Source organism: Cherax quadricarinatus, chromosome 76 (genome assembly GCF_038502225.1).
Source record: "Cherax quadricarinatus isolate ZL_2023a chromosome 76, ASM3850222v1, whole genome shotgun sequence".
Taxonomy (NCBI): domain Eukaryota; kingdom Metazoa; phylum Arthropoda; class Malacostraca; order Decapoda; family Parastacidae; genus Cherax; species Cherax quadricarinatus.
In genome coordinates, this window is record NC_091367.1 from 21,706,839 (window position 1) to 21,719,838 (window position 13,000).

At 43.7% G+C, this 13,000-nt stretch overlaps 1 protein-coding gene across 1 annotated transcript in view; it reads left to right on the forward strand.

Annotated features, from left to right (window-relative positions):
- LOC128703729 (sodium-independent sulfate anion transporter-like) overlaps positions 1-13,000 on the forward strand; it is a 79,058-nt gene that overhangs the window by 14,229 nt on the left and 51,829 nt on the right. The window contains exons 2-4 of the mRNA XM_070101368.1: positions 3,747-3,926; positions 5,004-5,199; positions 10,136-10,356. Of these exons, the coding sequence (XP_069957469.1) occupies positions 3,747-3,926; positions 5,004-5,199; positions 10,136-10,356 (597 nt within the window). The remainder of the gene's footprint in view (positions 1-3,746; positions 3,927-5,003; positions 5,200-10,135; positions 10,357-13,000) is intronic.

A 13,000-nucleotide genomic window follows, 5' to 3' on the forward strand; every position in this document is an offset into this window, starting at 1 on the left:
GACCTGACCTCTCAACATCTGAGTTCTTACCTCACCTAGTGGCCTACGTCTCACCTCTTGGCGCTATAAAAGCTCCATCCTGTCACTTCATCTCCATATTGTTTCATACTATGGAACAATGCTCTTCTCCAGACTGAGGGACTGACCACCTCAAAACTTTAAGGGTGATGGACTGATTACATCGTCTTCAAGTATCTTCTGCTTCTATCAACTTTTCTGTACTTGACTGAAGAAGCCTACTGTGTAGGCGAAACGTTTCATAATAAAGATACCTAACTGTTGCATATGTGTCTTACCTAACAACATAAGAACATAAAAAAGGAGGAACACTGCAGCAGGCCTGCTGGCCCATACTCGGCAGGTCCTTTACAATCCATCCCACTAACAAAACATTTGCCCAACCCAATTTTCAATGCTCCCCAAGAAATAAGATCTGATAACTCTATCCACTCATTTGCAAGTCACACTCAAATCCAACCCATCCCACTCATATATTTATCCTACCTAAATCTGAAGCTTCCTAAAGTTGTAACCTCAATAACCCAACTAGGTAGACTGTTCCACTCATCTACTACCCTATTTCCAAACCAATACTTTCCTATGTCCTTTCTAAATCTAAACTTGTCTAATTTAAATCCATTACTGCGGGTTCTCTCTTGGAGAGATATCCTCAAGACCTTATTAATATCCCCTTTATTAATACCTATCTTCCACTTACACACTTCGATCATGTCTCCCCTCATTCTTCGTCTAACAATTGACTGTAATTTAAGAGTCTTCAATCTTTCTTCATAAGGAAGATTTCTAATGCTATGTATTAATTTAGTCATTCTATGCTGAATGTTATCTAACAAATTTATGTCCATTCTGTAATATGGAGACCAGAACTGAGCTGCATAATCTAAGTGAGGCCTTACTAATGATGTATAAAGCTGCAGTATGACCTCTGGACTTCTGTTGCTTACACTTCTTGATATAAATCCCAATAATTTATTTGCCTTATTACGTACGCTTAGGCATTGCTGTCTTGGTTTAAGGTTGCTGCTTTCCATAACCCCCAAGTCCTTTTCACAATCTGTATGGCTAAGTTCTACATTATTTAAGTTATAAGTGCTAGGGTTATGGACACTCCCGAGCTTCAGAACCTTGCATTTATCTACATTGAACTGCATCTGCCACTTTTCTGGCCAAGAACAGAGCATGTCTAAATCCTCCTGAAGTTCCCTAACATCTACGTTTGAATCAATTATCCTACCTATCTTTGTGTTATCCGCGAATTTGCTCATATCACTAGTAATACCCTCATCAAGGTCATTGATATATATTATTAACAACAACGGGCCCAAGACTGATCCCTGTGGTACGCCACTTGTTACAGATCCCCACTCGGATTTAACCCCATTTAAGCATACTCTCTGCTTCCTATTAGTGAGCCACGACTCGATCCATGACAGCACTTTTCCCCCAATGCCATGAGCTGCCACTTTTTTTACAGTCTCTGGTGCGGTACTCTATCAAAAGCATTTTCTATAATGGTGATCTGCTGTTGAATATTTTAAAAAGATGGAGTTTTCTGTAAACAGTCTTCAGTGAAAAAGAAAACTGTTCCAGGTATAAAGGAAGTTTTATTGAATTCTTCCATGATATCCAGTTTTCCAGAGAAACATTCACCAGTTCTTAAAGTTGATATTTTTTATATAAGCTCACATCATGTCTGATCATCCATCAACACTTTTAACTGATGCATTATTCTGCTCCTGGAACTGGTCAGTCGACATGATAGAAAATGCACGTCCTCAAGTTTTCACAACAAATTTGCCTTTTATAAACTATGAACGTTGGGATTCGCTTTGTCAGTGAAACCCTATTACGGAAGTGAACTGGAATCCATCTTGCATACTGAGTGTGTCTCGACGCCAAGAACAATGACACCATCTTGGTCACGTCTTCCACATAAAGCGGAAGTCTCAACCTCGTATCACTTTCACGTAAATCACTAAAATTAGCACCAGCTGCTAGATGGTGATCCAGAACCACAACTGGGGACAAACCTCCCTACTTTCTGTGCATTATTCTTTTCTCAGAATGACGTCTATGTTGCTATCTTCTAAGTCTCCGCAGTATTCAGTATAGGACTGTGGCATAATTACATAGAGACTTGTAGATGAATGGTTCAGAGAACCGACATGTTGATAAATTAGACACATGTGCAACTGAAGAATTGAGACACTTATGCAACATATGGGAATCTTTATTGAAGAAACGTTTCGCCACACAGTGGCTTCATCAGTCCTATACAAAGTAGAAGTGGGTAAGGAGAGTAGAAGTTTGAGGTAATCAGTCCCTCAACCTGGAATCGATGTGTTCAGTCCATCACTCTTGTAGGAAGTGCAGCATAGGGCTGATTACCTCAAACTTCTACTCTCCTTACCCACTTCTACTTTGTATAGGACTGATGAAGCCACTGTGTGGCGAAACGTTTCTTCAATAAAGATTCCCATGTGTTGCATAAGTGTCTCAATTCTTCAACTTGTCGGTTTTCAAAACCATTCATCACACATGTGCAACTCTTGGGTATCTTTATTGAGGAAACGTTTCGCCACACAGTGGCTTCATCAGTCCGTACGTAGGAGAAACTTGAAGAACAGGAGGAGAATGAGGTAATCAGTCCCTCAACCTTGAGTCGATGTGTTCAGTCCATCAATCTTGATGGACTGAACAAGTGCTCCCGTCCACCCTCTTTCATCCAGAAGATATCTAAGTAATTTGAGAATTGCCATTTAAATATGCAAACTAACAAACTTTTTGATCCTCGCCATTAATTCTATGCCAGTTCTACTGGATTTTCTCAGCCAGTGAGAGTAGTGGTTGGCACTTGTCGTGGATTAAGGAGCTGAACTACTTAAGTAACAAAGTCCACTGAAAGCAAAAGACTTGGCAGACGATGCACCATCCCCCCAATGAAAAGCAGGGGTGTCACTAGCACGTTAAGAGACCATACAATAAGTGTCAGGGGCCCGAGACTGTTCAACTGCCTCCCAGCACACATAAGGGGGATTACCAACAGACCCCTGGCAGTCTTCAAGCTGGCACTGGACAAGCACCTAAAGTCAGTTCCTGATCAGCCGGGCTGTGGCTCGTACGTTGGTTTGCGTGCAGCCAGCAGCAACAGCCTGGTTGATCAGGCGCTGATCCACCAGGAGGCCTGGTCACAGACCGGGCCGCGGGGGCGTTGACCCCCGAAACTCTCTCCAGGTAAACTCCAGGAATGGCGAATCCTGGCTACTGTCATGACCAGTCCCAGATACAGGGGAAGTAAGGACGGGATTGTGGCTTCGCTGTTTACTGGAGGCTCTTGATGGCGTGTGTGGTATGCTGTCAAAGAAATAATCGCGCTGTCCAACATGTAATTCAAATACTGTAGCCATCTATATTCCTTCTCCAAGGCTTGTATTGTTAGTTTAAACCTTCTTGCTGTGGCACAGGTTAAAGATGTGTAACAAGAACAGTAGCAGAAATACTACCGCACTTACGTCTTTTGTCTAATATTTTCTGTAATGTTAGTCTCTCCATCCCCAGTTAATTATATCTCACCTTTCCTAGTTTCCCGAGAAACGTAACGCTTATGTGTCCTTAATTTCTTCAGTGACGAATCTCTCATGTGTGAGCTAGTTTCTCTCAGTAATGTATCTCTTGTGTGTGTTAGTGTCTGCCAGTAATGTATCTCTTATGCATGGTGTCGTCAGAACAAGTTGGATCGGTGTCTTAGTAGGAAGACACTGTACCGACGTCTGCCCTTCCTTACCTGGCTCAGGAGCTACAACACAGAATGCCTGATGGGGGACCTGATAGCTGGCTTCACCGTTGGCCTCATGATGATACCCCAGGCGCTGGCTTACGGTCTCGTAGCTGGTCTTCCTCCAAGTGTAAGTTACCTTTTGATTACTCCCTTGTTTATCTTGCCATTATGTCTGGTTTTTCCCCCAGCAACTAATTAAATCCTGTCATCATGTCTGTACTTCCACTCAGCCAATACCAAACTCCTGTTCCCATGTTTACTCTTTTTCCCAGTCACTGTCTTTATCCTGATATTCATGACTACTTTTTCAATTAACCACTTTCTTTATCCTCTGGTATTTTCATGGTGAGGAAGAATGTCTCCTGACGCAGTTAGTTGTCTTACAACGACCAGCAGAGTGGCAAAGCGATGCTTCAATCTATAGATTAGTTTCTCACTTTACAGTAAATCATGATAGCCACACATTACAGTGTAACTAATGGTTAGGTTAGGTAAGGTTCGCCAGGAAACAGGACAAATGTTTCCTGACGCGGGTCTTAGTCAGATGATGACCCGCCTTTGGAGCTTTTGGTCATCTGACCGAGGCCTTCCGCTGGCTTACCGGTCCACCCCTTTAAAAATTATGGTCATTTATAACCATTGTTATATATAATGATTGTGTGTAACTAATGTTGATGTATATAAACACTGTAATGTTGATGTATATAAACACTGTAATGTTGATGTATATAAACACTGTAATGTTGATGTATATAAACACTGTAATGTTGATGTATATAAACATGTAAATTGATTTAGAATATAATCTGTGAAATAACACACAAATTTAGTGTTAAGATGCCAGTAATTTTGAGATGGTAATTAAATTCTGCATTGACGAGTTTGGTAAGAATTGCTGTAATTGTTAGAAATAACTTTATTCATAGTGGTCTGCTGAAATTCATTATGATATCCTGAATTGCCTCTGACGATAAACATTGGGATCACAATTTTTTGCTGCGGCAACAATTTAACTGCCACACCAACATTCTCTCTCTCTCTCTCTTATTGACAACTAATCCGAAAATGAAAAATAGTGGAGAGTTTGGTCTGTCCTGGACCATTATAAGCTCGTGAATTATTTATTTGTTTCAGCCTGGCTACAGTGACTTTTATTAACTATCATCCTCACACTGTTTCCCCTCCCTCTTCCTCTCTGCTACAGTATGGGCTGTACTCTGCCTTCATTCCCTGCTTCGTATACTTCCTGCTGGGGTCGACCAGTGAGGTCAGTATCGGACCAACAGCCATCATGTCCATCATGACGTACCAGTATAGCGGTCAGGGCGGGGGTGACTATGCTGTTCTCCTCGCCTTTATGGCTGGCATCATAGAACTGGTCGCTGGCATCGTCAACTTAGGTAAGTTCCTCTTTAAAAGACAAAACAAAAGAGTCGTTACACTTGATGGTGTCACATGCACTATGTCCGGCTTGTTCTATAAATTCATATATTTTTTATACTAATTTACAAACCGGAATTAACCTGAAAGAAACGTGAAATGGTGTCTAGAACTAACTTAAATTTCTAGTGAATAGAACTAAGGCACGTTTAGCCTAGGGTCAGGTTCAGCACCAGAGCAACACAGAAATTGGTTAAACTTGCTGACCAGAAACCAGGTGACATTGCAGTATAATGGACAAACGTTCTTGTTGCATAGTACCACCGACCCATGATTCATCACACATCACCGGTCCATGATTCATCACACATCACCGACCCATGATTCATCACACATCACCGGTCCATGATTCATCACACATCACCGGTCCATGATTCATCACACATCACCGACCCATGATTCATCACACATCACCGGTCCATGATTCATCACACATCACCGGTCCATGATTCATCACACATCACCGGTCCATGATTCATCACACATCACCGGTCCATGATTCATCACACATCACCGACCCATGATTCATCACACATCACCGGTCCATGATTCATCACACATCACCGACCCATGATTCATCACACATCACCGGTCCATGATTCATCACACATCACCGACCCATGATTCATCACACATCACCGGTCCATGATTCATCACACATCACCGGTCCATGATTCATCACACATCACCGGTCCATGATTCATCACACATCACCGGTCCATGATTCATCACACATCACCGGGCCATGATTCATCACACATGATTTCATCACACATCACCGGTCCATGATTCATCACACATCACCGGTCCATGATTCATCACACATCACCGGTCCATGATTCATCACACATCACCGGTCCATGATTCATCACACATCACCGGTCCATGATTCATCACACATCACCGGTCCATGATTCATCACACATCACCGGTCCATGATTCATCACACATCACCGGTCCATGATTCATCACACATCACCGGTCCATGATTCATCACACATCACCGGTCCATGATTCATCACACATCACCGGTCCATGATTCATCACACATCACCGGTCCATGATTCATCACACATGACTTCACTCATCTCACCTCGAAATGATTTTCATTTTTCAACTATCCTCCCTCCAGAAAACATTTGTATTTACATCTTCTGTATAACTCGGTACACCTCTACATAGAGAAGCAGTGTCCCAATATAAGCTCTTTCTTCAGTGCACAGGTATGGAAGGGTAGTTCCAGTTCCTTATATCAAGTGTTTCACCAGTAACCTCTGATACATGGTCACCTTGGCTTGCTGGCTTTGTCTGAGTGTCTAAGCCTGGCTAAGAACTCATCAACCCATCCCATCTTTTTATTTAGCTTACATTGTTGGCATGTTTATTCCATTTGTTAAATTTTGCTCCTGAGTAATGTGGAAGACTTTGTTGTCTGTTATTTTCCTCGTTACACAACCAGTTGCAATGTTGAGATCTGCAGCACCCAAGGATGGTTAGACCACTAAATGCACCAGCTATGGACCATCAGGTGCACCAGCTGGTGGATCATCAGGTGGCTGTCAGATGGTAGAAGTATTACTGGAGATGTTCTGTCAGGTTGATTCTCGAGCATCACTAGTGAGTAGTTGTATGTCTGGTGCTCCCGGTCTATGACGCAGCTTTCTTAACCTTTGCTCTTTTAATTCTGGTTGATATATCCTGGCCTGTGGCACGTGTAGGGTAGTGGATCATCCTCCACAAAAAGTTGGCACTCCTTGATGTAGATAATGGGACTAGTGCCAGGATAGTTCGTTAATTTTTTTAAGTATCCTCGAAGGGGAAACTTTAAGAGGTTCCTAATTTTTTGTTCCTCTTTTCGTTGCAAGCCTGTTCACGGTGGGCAAGTTTGCAACCTGGTAGTTGCAAACTACCTGTCTTCTGTATCCTGCAATAGTTGTGATTCGGATGATTAAGAGGAAGGTAGATGGTGCTGCGTTGAGCACTAATTCACTGGACCTCACGTTCAGCCAACCGGACCTTCCCCTCTACCCAGATGTTGGGTGGAGAGATTCGGAGAGACCAAAAGTCTGGTCATCAGAGGCTCAAGAATTAGGCAGCCTGAAACACTTGTTGCATGTGTTGACGACGCCAACACTTCCCACTCCACCACACATGACAGGACGTGTGTGGTGGAGAGAGTGACTACGCTGCTGCGCTCTAAGTATCTCGAGAAAACGAGGTTTGGAGAGACGACTAGCATGAACTGCCTCTTGCATCCTGGCTGATCTTATGCAACTATTACTACTAGTCACAGGTTAAAAAAACTCAGTTGTAAAAGGAACTTAATTGAGATATTTCGCCTATGGACAGTCTTATTTGGTCAACTGTGGCTTTTTCTTAGCACCTACTGTCAGCTTTGCATCATTTATCTCCAAGGTATGAGACGCAGGCTGCTCTGGGGTACAGCTCTTACCTTCCCTCGGAGGTTCGTCCTACCGAGTCTTCAAGCAGCCTACAAATGACCAGCACTGCCTGACTACCCGCAGGTTAGTAAGGGCTCTCCTAGGGTATACCCTGAAAGTGAATGTGTTGGGAAGTACCTGAAGGCAGAGGGTGGAGCATCAGCCTTCACTGCTCAGTAGGAACTTTCACTGCTCAGTAGGAACTTTCACTGCTCAGTAGGAGCTTTCACTCCTGCTTGGATTATATCCTCTCGTGTGCCTGGTCAGAGGAACTAGTTACAGAAGCTATTTGATCAACTGCTACCAACTTTTAGAATTGTCCGAACATGTCGTGCTAGATGTTGTTAGGTAAGACACATATGCAACAGTTAGGTATCTTTATTTCGAAACGTTTCGCCTACACAGTAGGCTTCTTCAGTCGAGTACAGAAAAGTTGATAGAAGCAGAAGATACTTGAAGACGATGTAATCAGTCCATCACCCTTAAAGTTTTGAGGTGGTCAGTCCCTCAGTCTGGAGAAGAGCATTGTTCCATAGAATGAAACAATATGGAGATGAAGTGACAGGATGGAGCCTTATATAGCGCCAAGAGGTGAGACGTAGGTCACTAGAAGAGGTAAGAACTCAGATGTTGGGAGGTCAGGTCCCTCTCAAATCCAGCCGTTCTCACTAGTAGAGGTTGTCGAAGTTGATTGTAGGTCTGTACCAAGATACCCTTGTGTTGCAGTGTCTAACTGTTGCATATGTGTCTTACCTAACAACCTGTCGGTATTTTATACCATTTTAAAGTTCATGTCGTGCTAGAGCTGAAGTGAGGTACAGTACCTGGAAGTGATGTACTGGAACAAGTGAGGTACAGTACCTGGAAGTGATGTACTGGAAGAAGTGAGGTACAGTACCTGGAAGTGATGTACTGTAACAAGTGAGGTGCAGTACCTGGAAGTGATGTACTGGAACAAGTGAGGTACAGTACCTGGAAGTGATGTACTGGAACAAGTGAGGTACAGTACCTGGAAGTGATGTACTGGAACAAGTGAGGTGCAGTACCTGGAAGTGATGTACTGGAACAAGTGAGGTGCAGTACCTGGAAGTGATGTACTGGAACAAGTGGAGTACAGTACCTGGAAGTGATGTACTGAAACAAGTGAGGTACAGTACCTGGAAGTGATGCACTGGAACAAGTGAGGTACAGTACCTGGAAGTGATGTACTGGAACAAGTGAGGTACAGTACCTGGAAGTGATGTACTGGAACAAGTGAAGTACAGTACCTGGAAGTGATGTACTGGAACAAGTGAGGTACAGTACCTGGAAGTGATGTACTGGAACAAGTGAGGTGCAGTACCTGGAAGTGATGTACTGGAACAAGTGACGTACAGTACCTGGAAGTGATGTACTGGAACAAGTGAGGTACAGTACCTGGAAGTGATGTACTGGAACAAGTGAAGTACAGTACCTGGAAGTGATGTACTGGAACAAGTGAGGTACAGTACCTGGAAGTAATGTACTGGAACAAGTGAAGTACAGTACCTGGAAGTGATGTACTGGAACAAGTGAGGTACAGTACCTGGAAGTGATGTACTGGAACAAGTGAGGTATGTTTTATTAACTAAGGTAACGTTAGGTTAGGTAAGGTTCATCTGGAAACAGGATAAGTGTTTCCTGACGCCGGTCTTAGTCATTTGATGACTCGCCGTTGGAGCTTTCGGTCATTTGACCGAAGCCTTCCGCTGGCTTGCCTGTCCACCCCTTTTAAAATGATCATATCGTGTGTACAGAGAAAAGTGGAAAAAGGAAAGAATGGGACAAGGAAACAAGCATTTTTAATTCGTTTAATTGATGCTATTGTTTAATGATACATTTTTGTGTTGAACTGGAATATATCTTTTTTTTTCAAATCGCAGAACGGGTGGGGATCGATCCCATGGTAGGGAAGTGGTAAAACTCACAGGTCAGTGTGTTAACCACTGAACCAGCTGACCAGCTGTTACAGTATCGTGAGTCATATCGATATATCAAATATTCGTTTTTCGTTTAAATTATCATATATTTCCCACTGCTACACTGAACTTTCAGTTTATCTCGCTTCAGATCACCAGCATCTCTCCCAGCATCCCCCACTTCAACCCAGAATCTCTTAATCTTCCTAATTAACCGATGTTTAGCCTCGTATTGGCATCTCCATTTACATAGCTCTCTTGCCCCTAATGTTGTAAACTCAGGCAGATGTTACACATGTGTCTTATTCATCACATCCTCACCCCATTATTTCTCTTCTGTTACTCCAGCTTCAGCGTATTCTTTCTCATCACGATGTTGTATCTGCAGGGATCTTTATTCCTTATTTGATACATCTGCAAGGTTCTTAACCAGCTTCCACATTGTTCCTGATCAGTTTCACACGTATTATATTTACATGTTTCCTGATCAGTTTAGAATTTGAATATTACATTTTCAGGGTTTATCATCAACTTCATCTCTCAGCCAGTCATCAGTGGGTTCACCTCAGCTGCAGCTATCATCATAGCTTCGTCCCAGCTTAAGCTACTGTTTGGTCTTCGTCTCAAGACCAAAGGGCTGATCGACACTTGGGTGAAAGTCTTCTCAAATATCCAAGATTTACGATGGCAGGACCTCACACTCGGCCTCATCTGCATTGTCGTCCTCTTCCTCCTGAAGGTAAGATGGCAGGACCTCACACTCGGCCTCATCTGCGTTGTCGTCCTCTTCCTCCTGAAGGTAAGATGGCAGGACCTCACACTCAGCCTCATCTGCACTGTCGTCCTCTTCCTCCTGAAGGTAAGATGGCGGGACCTCACACTCAGCCTCATCTGCACTGTCGTCCTCTTCCTCCTGAAGGTAAGATGGCAGGACCTCACACTCGGCCTCATCTGCACTGTCGTCCTCTTCCTCCTGAAGGTAAGATGGCAGGACCTCACACTCGGCCTCATCTGCACTGTCGTCCTCTTCCTCCTGAAGGTAAGATGGCAGGACCTCACACTCGGCCTCATCTGCACTGTCGTCCTCTTCCTCCTGAAGGTAAGATGGCAGGACCTCACACTCGGCCTCATCTGCACTGTCGTCCTCTTCCTCCTGAAGGTAAGAAGATCGTCGCATTATCTATGTTGTTTTAAGAATGTGAAATGACTTTTTTATTAGTGCTATACATCTAAATATCTACAGGTCCTCTTTTCTGGAACTCGTCTTTCTTGACGTTAAAGGTCTTTTTCAAGAAATATTTCTACTTCAGTGTAAGAAGGATATATTCAAGTCCTCGTTTTACCTCAGTGAAAATCTTGTGTGTTAATTACTGCAAGTTTTATCTTTTTTTTTTCTTTTAACCTTTGGTATTCTTAAAAATCTCCAAATTTTCTCCCTTACTAGAAGTGCTCAGTGATTACACAGGTTAAATCGTTCCTTAAATCTGGCGTCTGGTTTCCACAGGAACGTCCTGAAATCTTATATGTTATAACTTTGTTTTTTCTGGAAGCTTTTTTGTCTCCACTGAAAACTTCACTAAATATTATATGTTCATCAAATACACTTCCTGGTCACTCTTTGTGAGCTTCCCTCCTTCCTTCCTCGACCTGATTACCTGGTCCTTGACCAGGGGGGATATGATAACGACATATAAAATACTGAGAGGAATCGGCAGGGTGCACAGAGACAGGATGTTCCAGAGATTGGACACCGCAACAAGGGGTCACAGTTGGAAGTTGAAAACTCAGATGAATCACAGGGACATTAGGAAGTATTTCTTTAGTCACAGGGTTGTCAGGAAGTGGAATATTCTGGGAAGTGATATAGTGGAGGCAGGATCCATGCATAGCTTTAAGAAGAGGTATGATAAAGTTCATGGAGCAGGAAGTGTCACCCAGTAGCGGTCAGTGAAGAGGCGGGCCAGGAGCTATAACTCGACCCCTGCAACCATAACTAGGTGAGTAAACACACACACACACACAAGCACACACACACAGAAAAACCCACAGAACTGCCCTCAGAACCCTGCAGCCAAACACATTATCTCAACACAAACCACACTCACAACCCCCACCTCACAATACGCAGTAGAATCCAAGAACACCCTCCCAGGCCCCCAACACTCCCACACCCACAAATCCCCCAGAATTCAGTGTTGGAGAGGAAACTGAAGATGTGGTACACCAGCACTGGTATAACGAACAAGTTATATCATGCTATGATGTCAACAGACATCAAAGAACTTACAGAAGTCAAGCTCACAGGAATGATAATAAACGCCATCTTTCCAACTGGATATCAGATCATGAGGAAAGACATTGTGAATGGGGTGGGAGGGAATGGAGGAGCGGAACTGCTCATCAATAACCAATGGGATTTTGGGGAGCTGGAGAGAGGTGACAGATAATAGGAACACAGACTGAAGGTCCCAAGGTGGTCATTGCAATGATGTATAACCCACCACAGAATAGCAGGAAGCCAAGACAAGAATATGATGAAAGTAACAGAGAGATGGTTGACACACTGGACGAAATAGCAAGATGTGCCCATGGGGGCAGGGCAAAGCTACTAGTTGTGTGTGACTTCAATCACAAAGAAATCGATTGGGAAAACCTGGAGCCACATTAGGGCCCAGAAACAGAGAGAGCTAAGATGTTTACCTGGGGTTTACCTGGAGAGAGTTCCGGGGGTCAACGCCCTCGCAGACCGGTCTGTGACCAGGCCTCCTGGTGGATCAGAGCCTGATCAACCAGGCTGTTACTGCTGGCTGCATGCAATCCAACGTACGAGTCACAGCCCGGCTGGTCAGGTACCGACTTTAGGTGCTTGTCCACTGCCAGCTTGAAGACTGTCAGGGGTCTATTGGTAATCCCCCTTATGTATGCTGGGAGGCAGTTGAACAGTCTCGGGCCCCTGACACTTACTGTATTGTCTCTTAACGTGCTAGTGACACCCCTGCTTTTCATTAGGGGGATGTTGCATCGTCTGCCGAGCCTTTTGCTTTCGTAGTGAGTGATTTTCGTGTGCAAGTTCGGTACTAGTCCCTCTAGGATTTTCCAGGTGTATATAATCATGTATCTCTCCCGCCTGCGTTCCAGGGAATACAGGTTTAGGAACCTCAAGCGCTCCCAGTAATTGAGGTGTTTTATCTCAGTTATGCGCGCCGTCAAGGTTCTCTGTACATTTTCTAGGTCAACAATTTCACCTGCCTTGAAAGGTGCTGTTAGTGTGCAGCAATATTCCAGCCTAGATAGAACAAGTGACCTGAAGAGTGTCATCATGGGCTTGGCATCCCTAGTTTTGAAGGTTCTCATTATCCATCCTGTCATTTTTCTAGCAGATG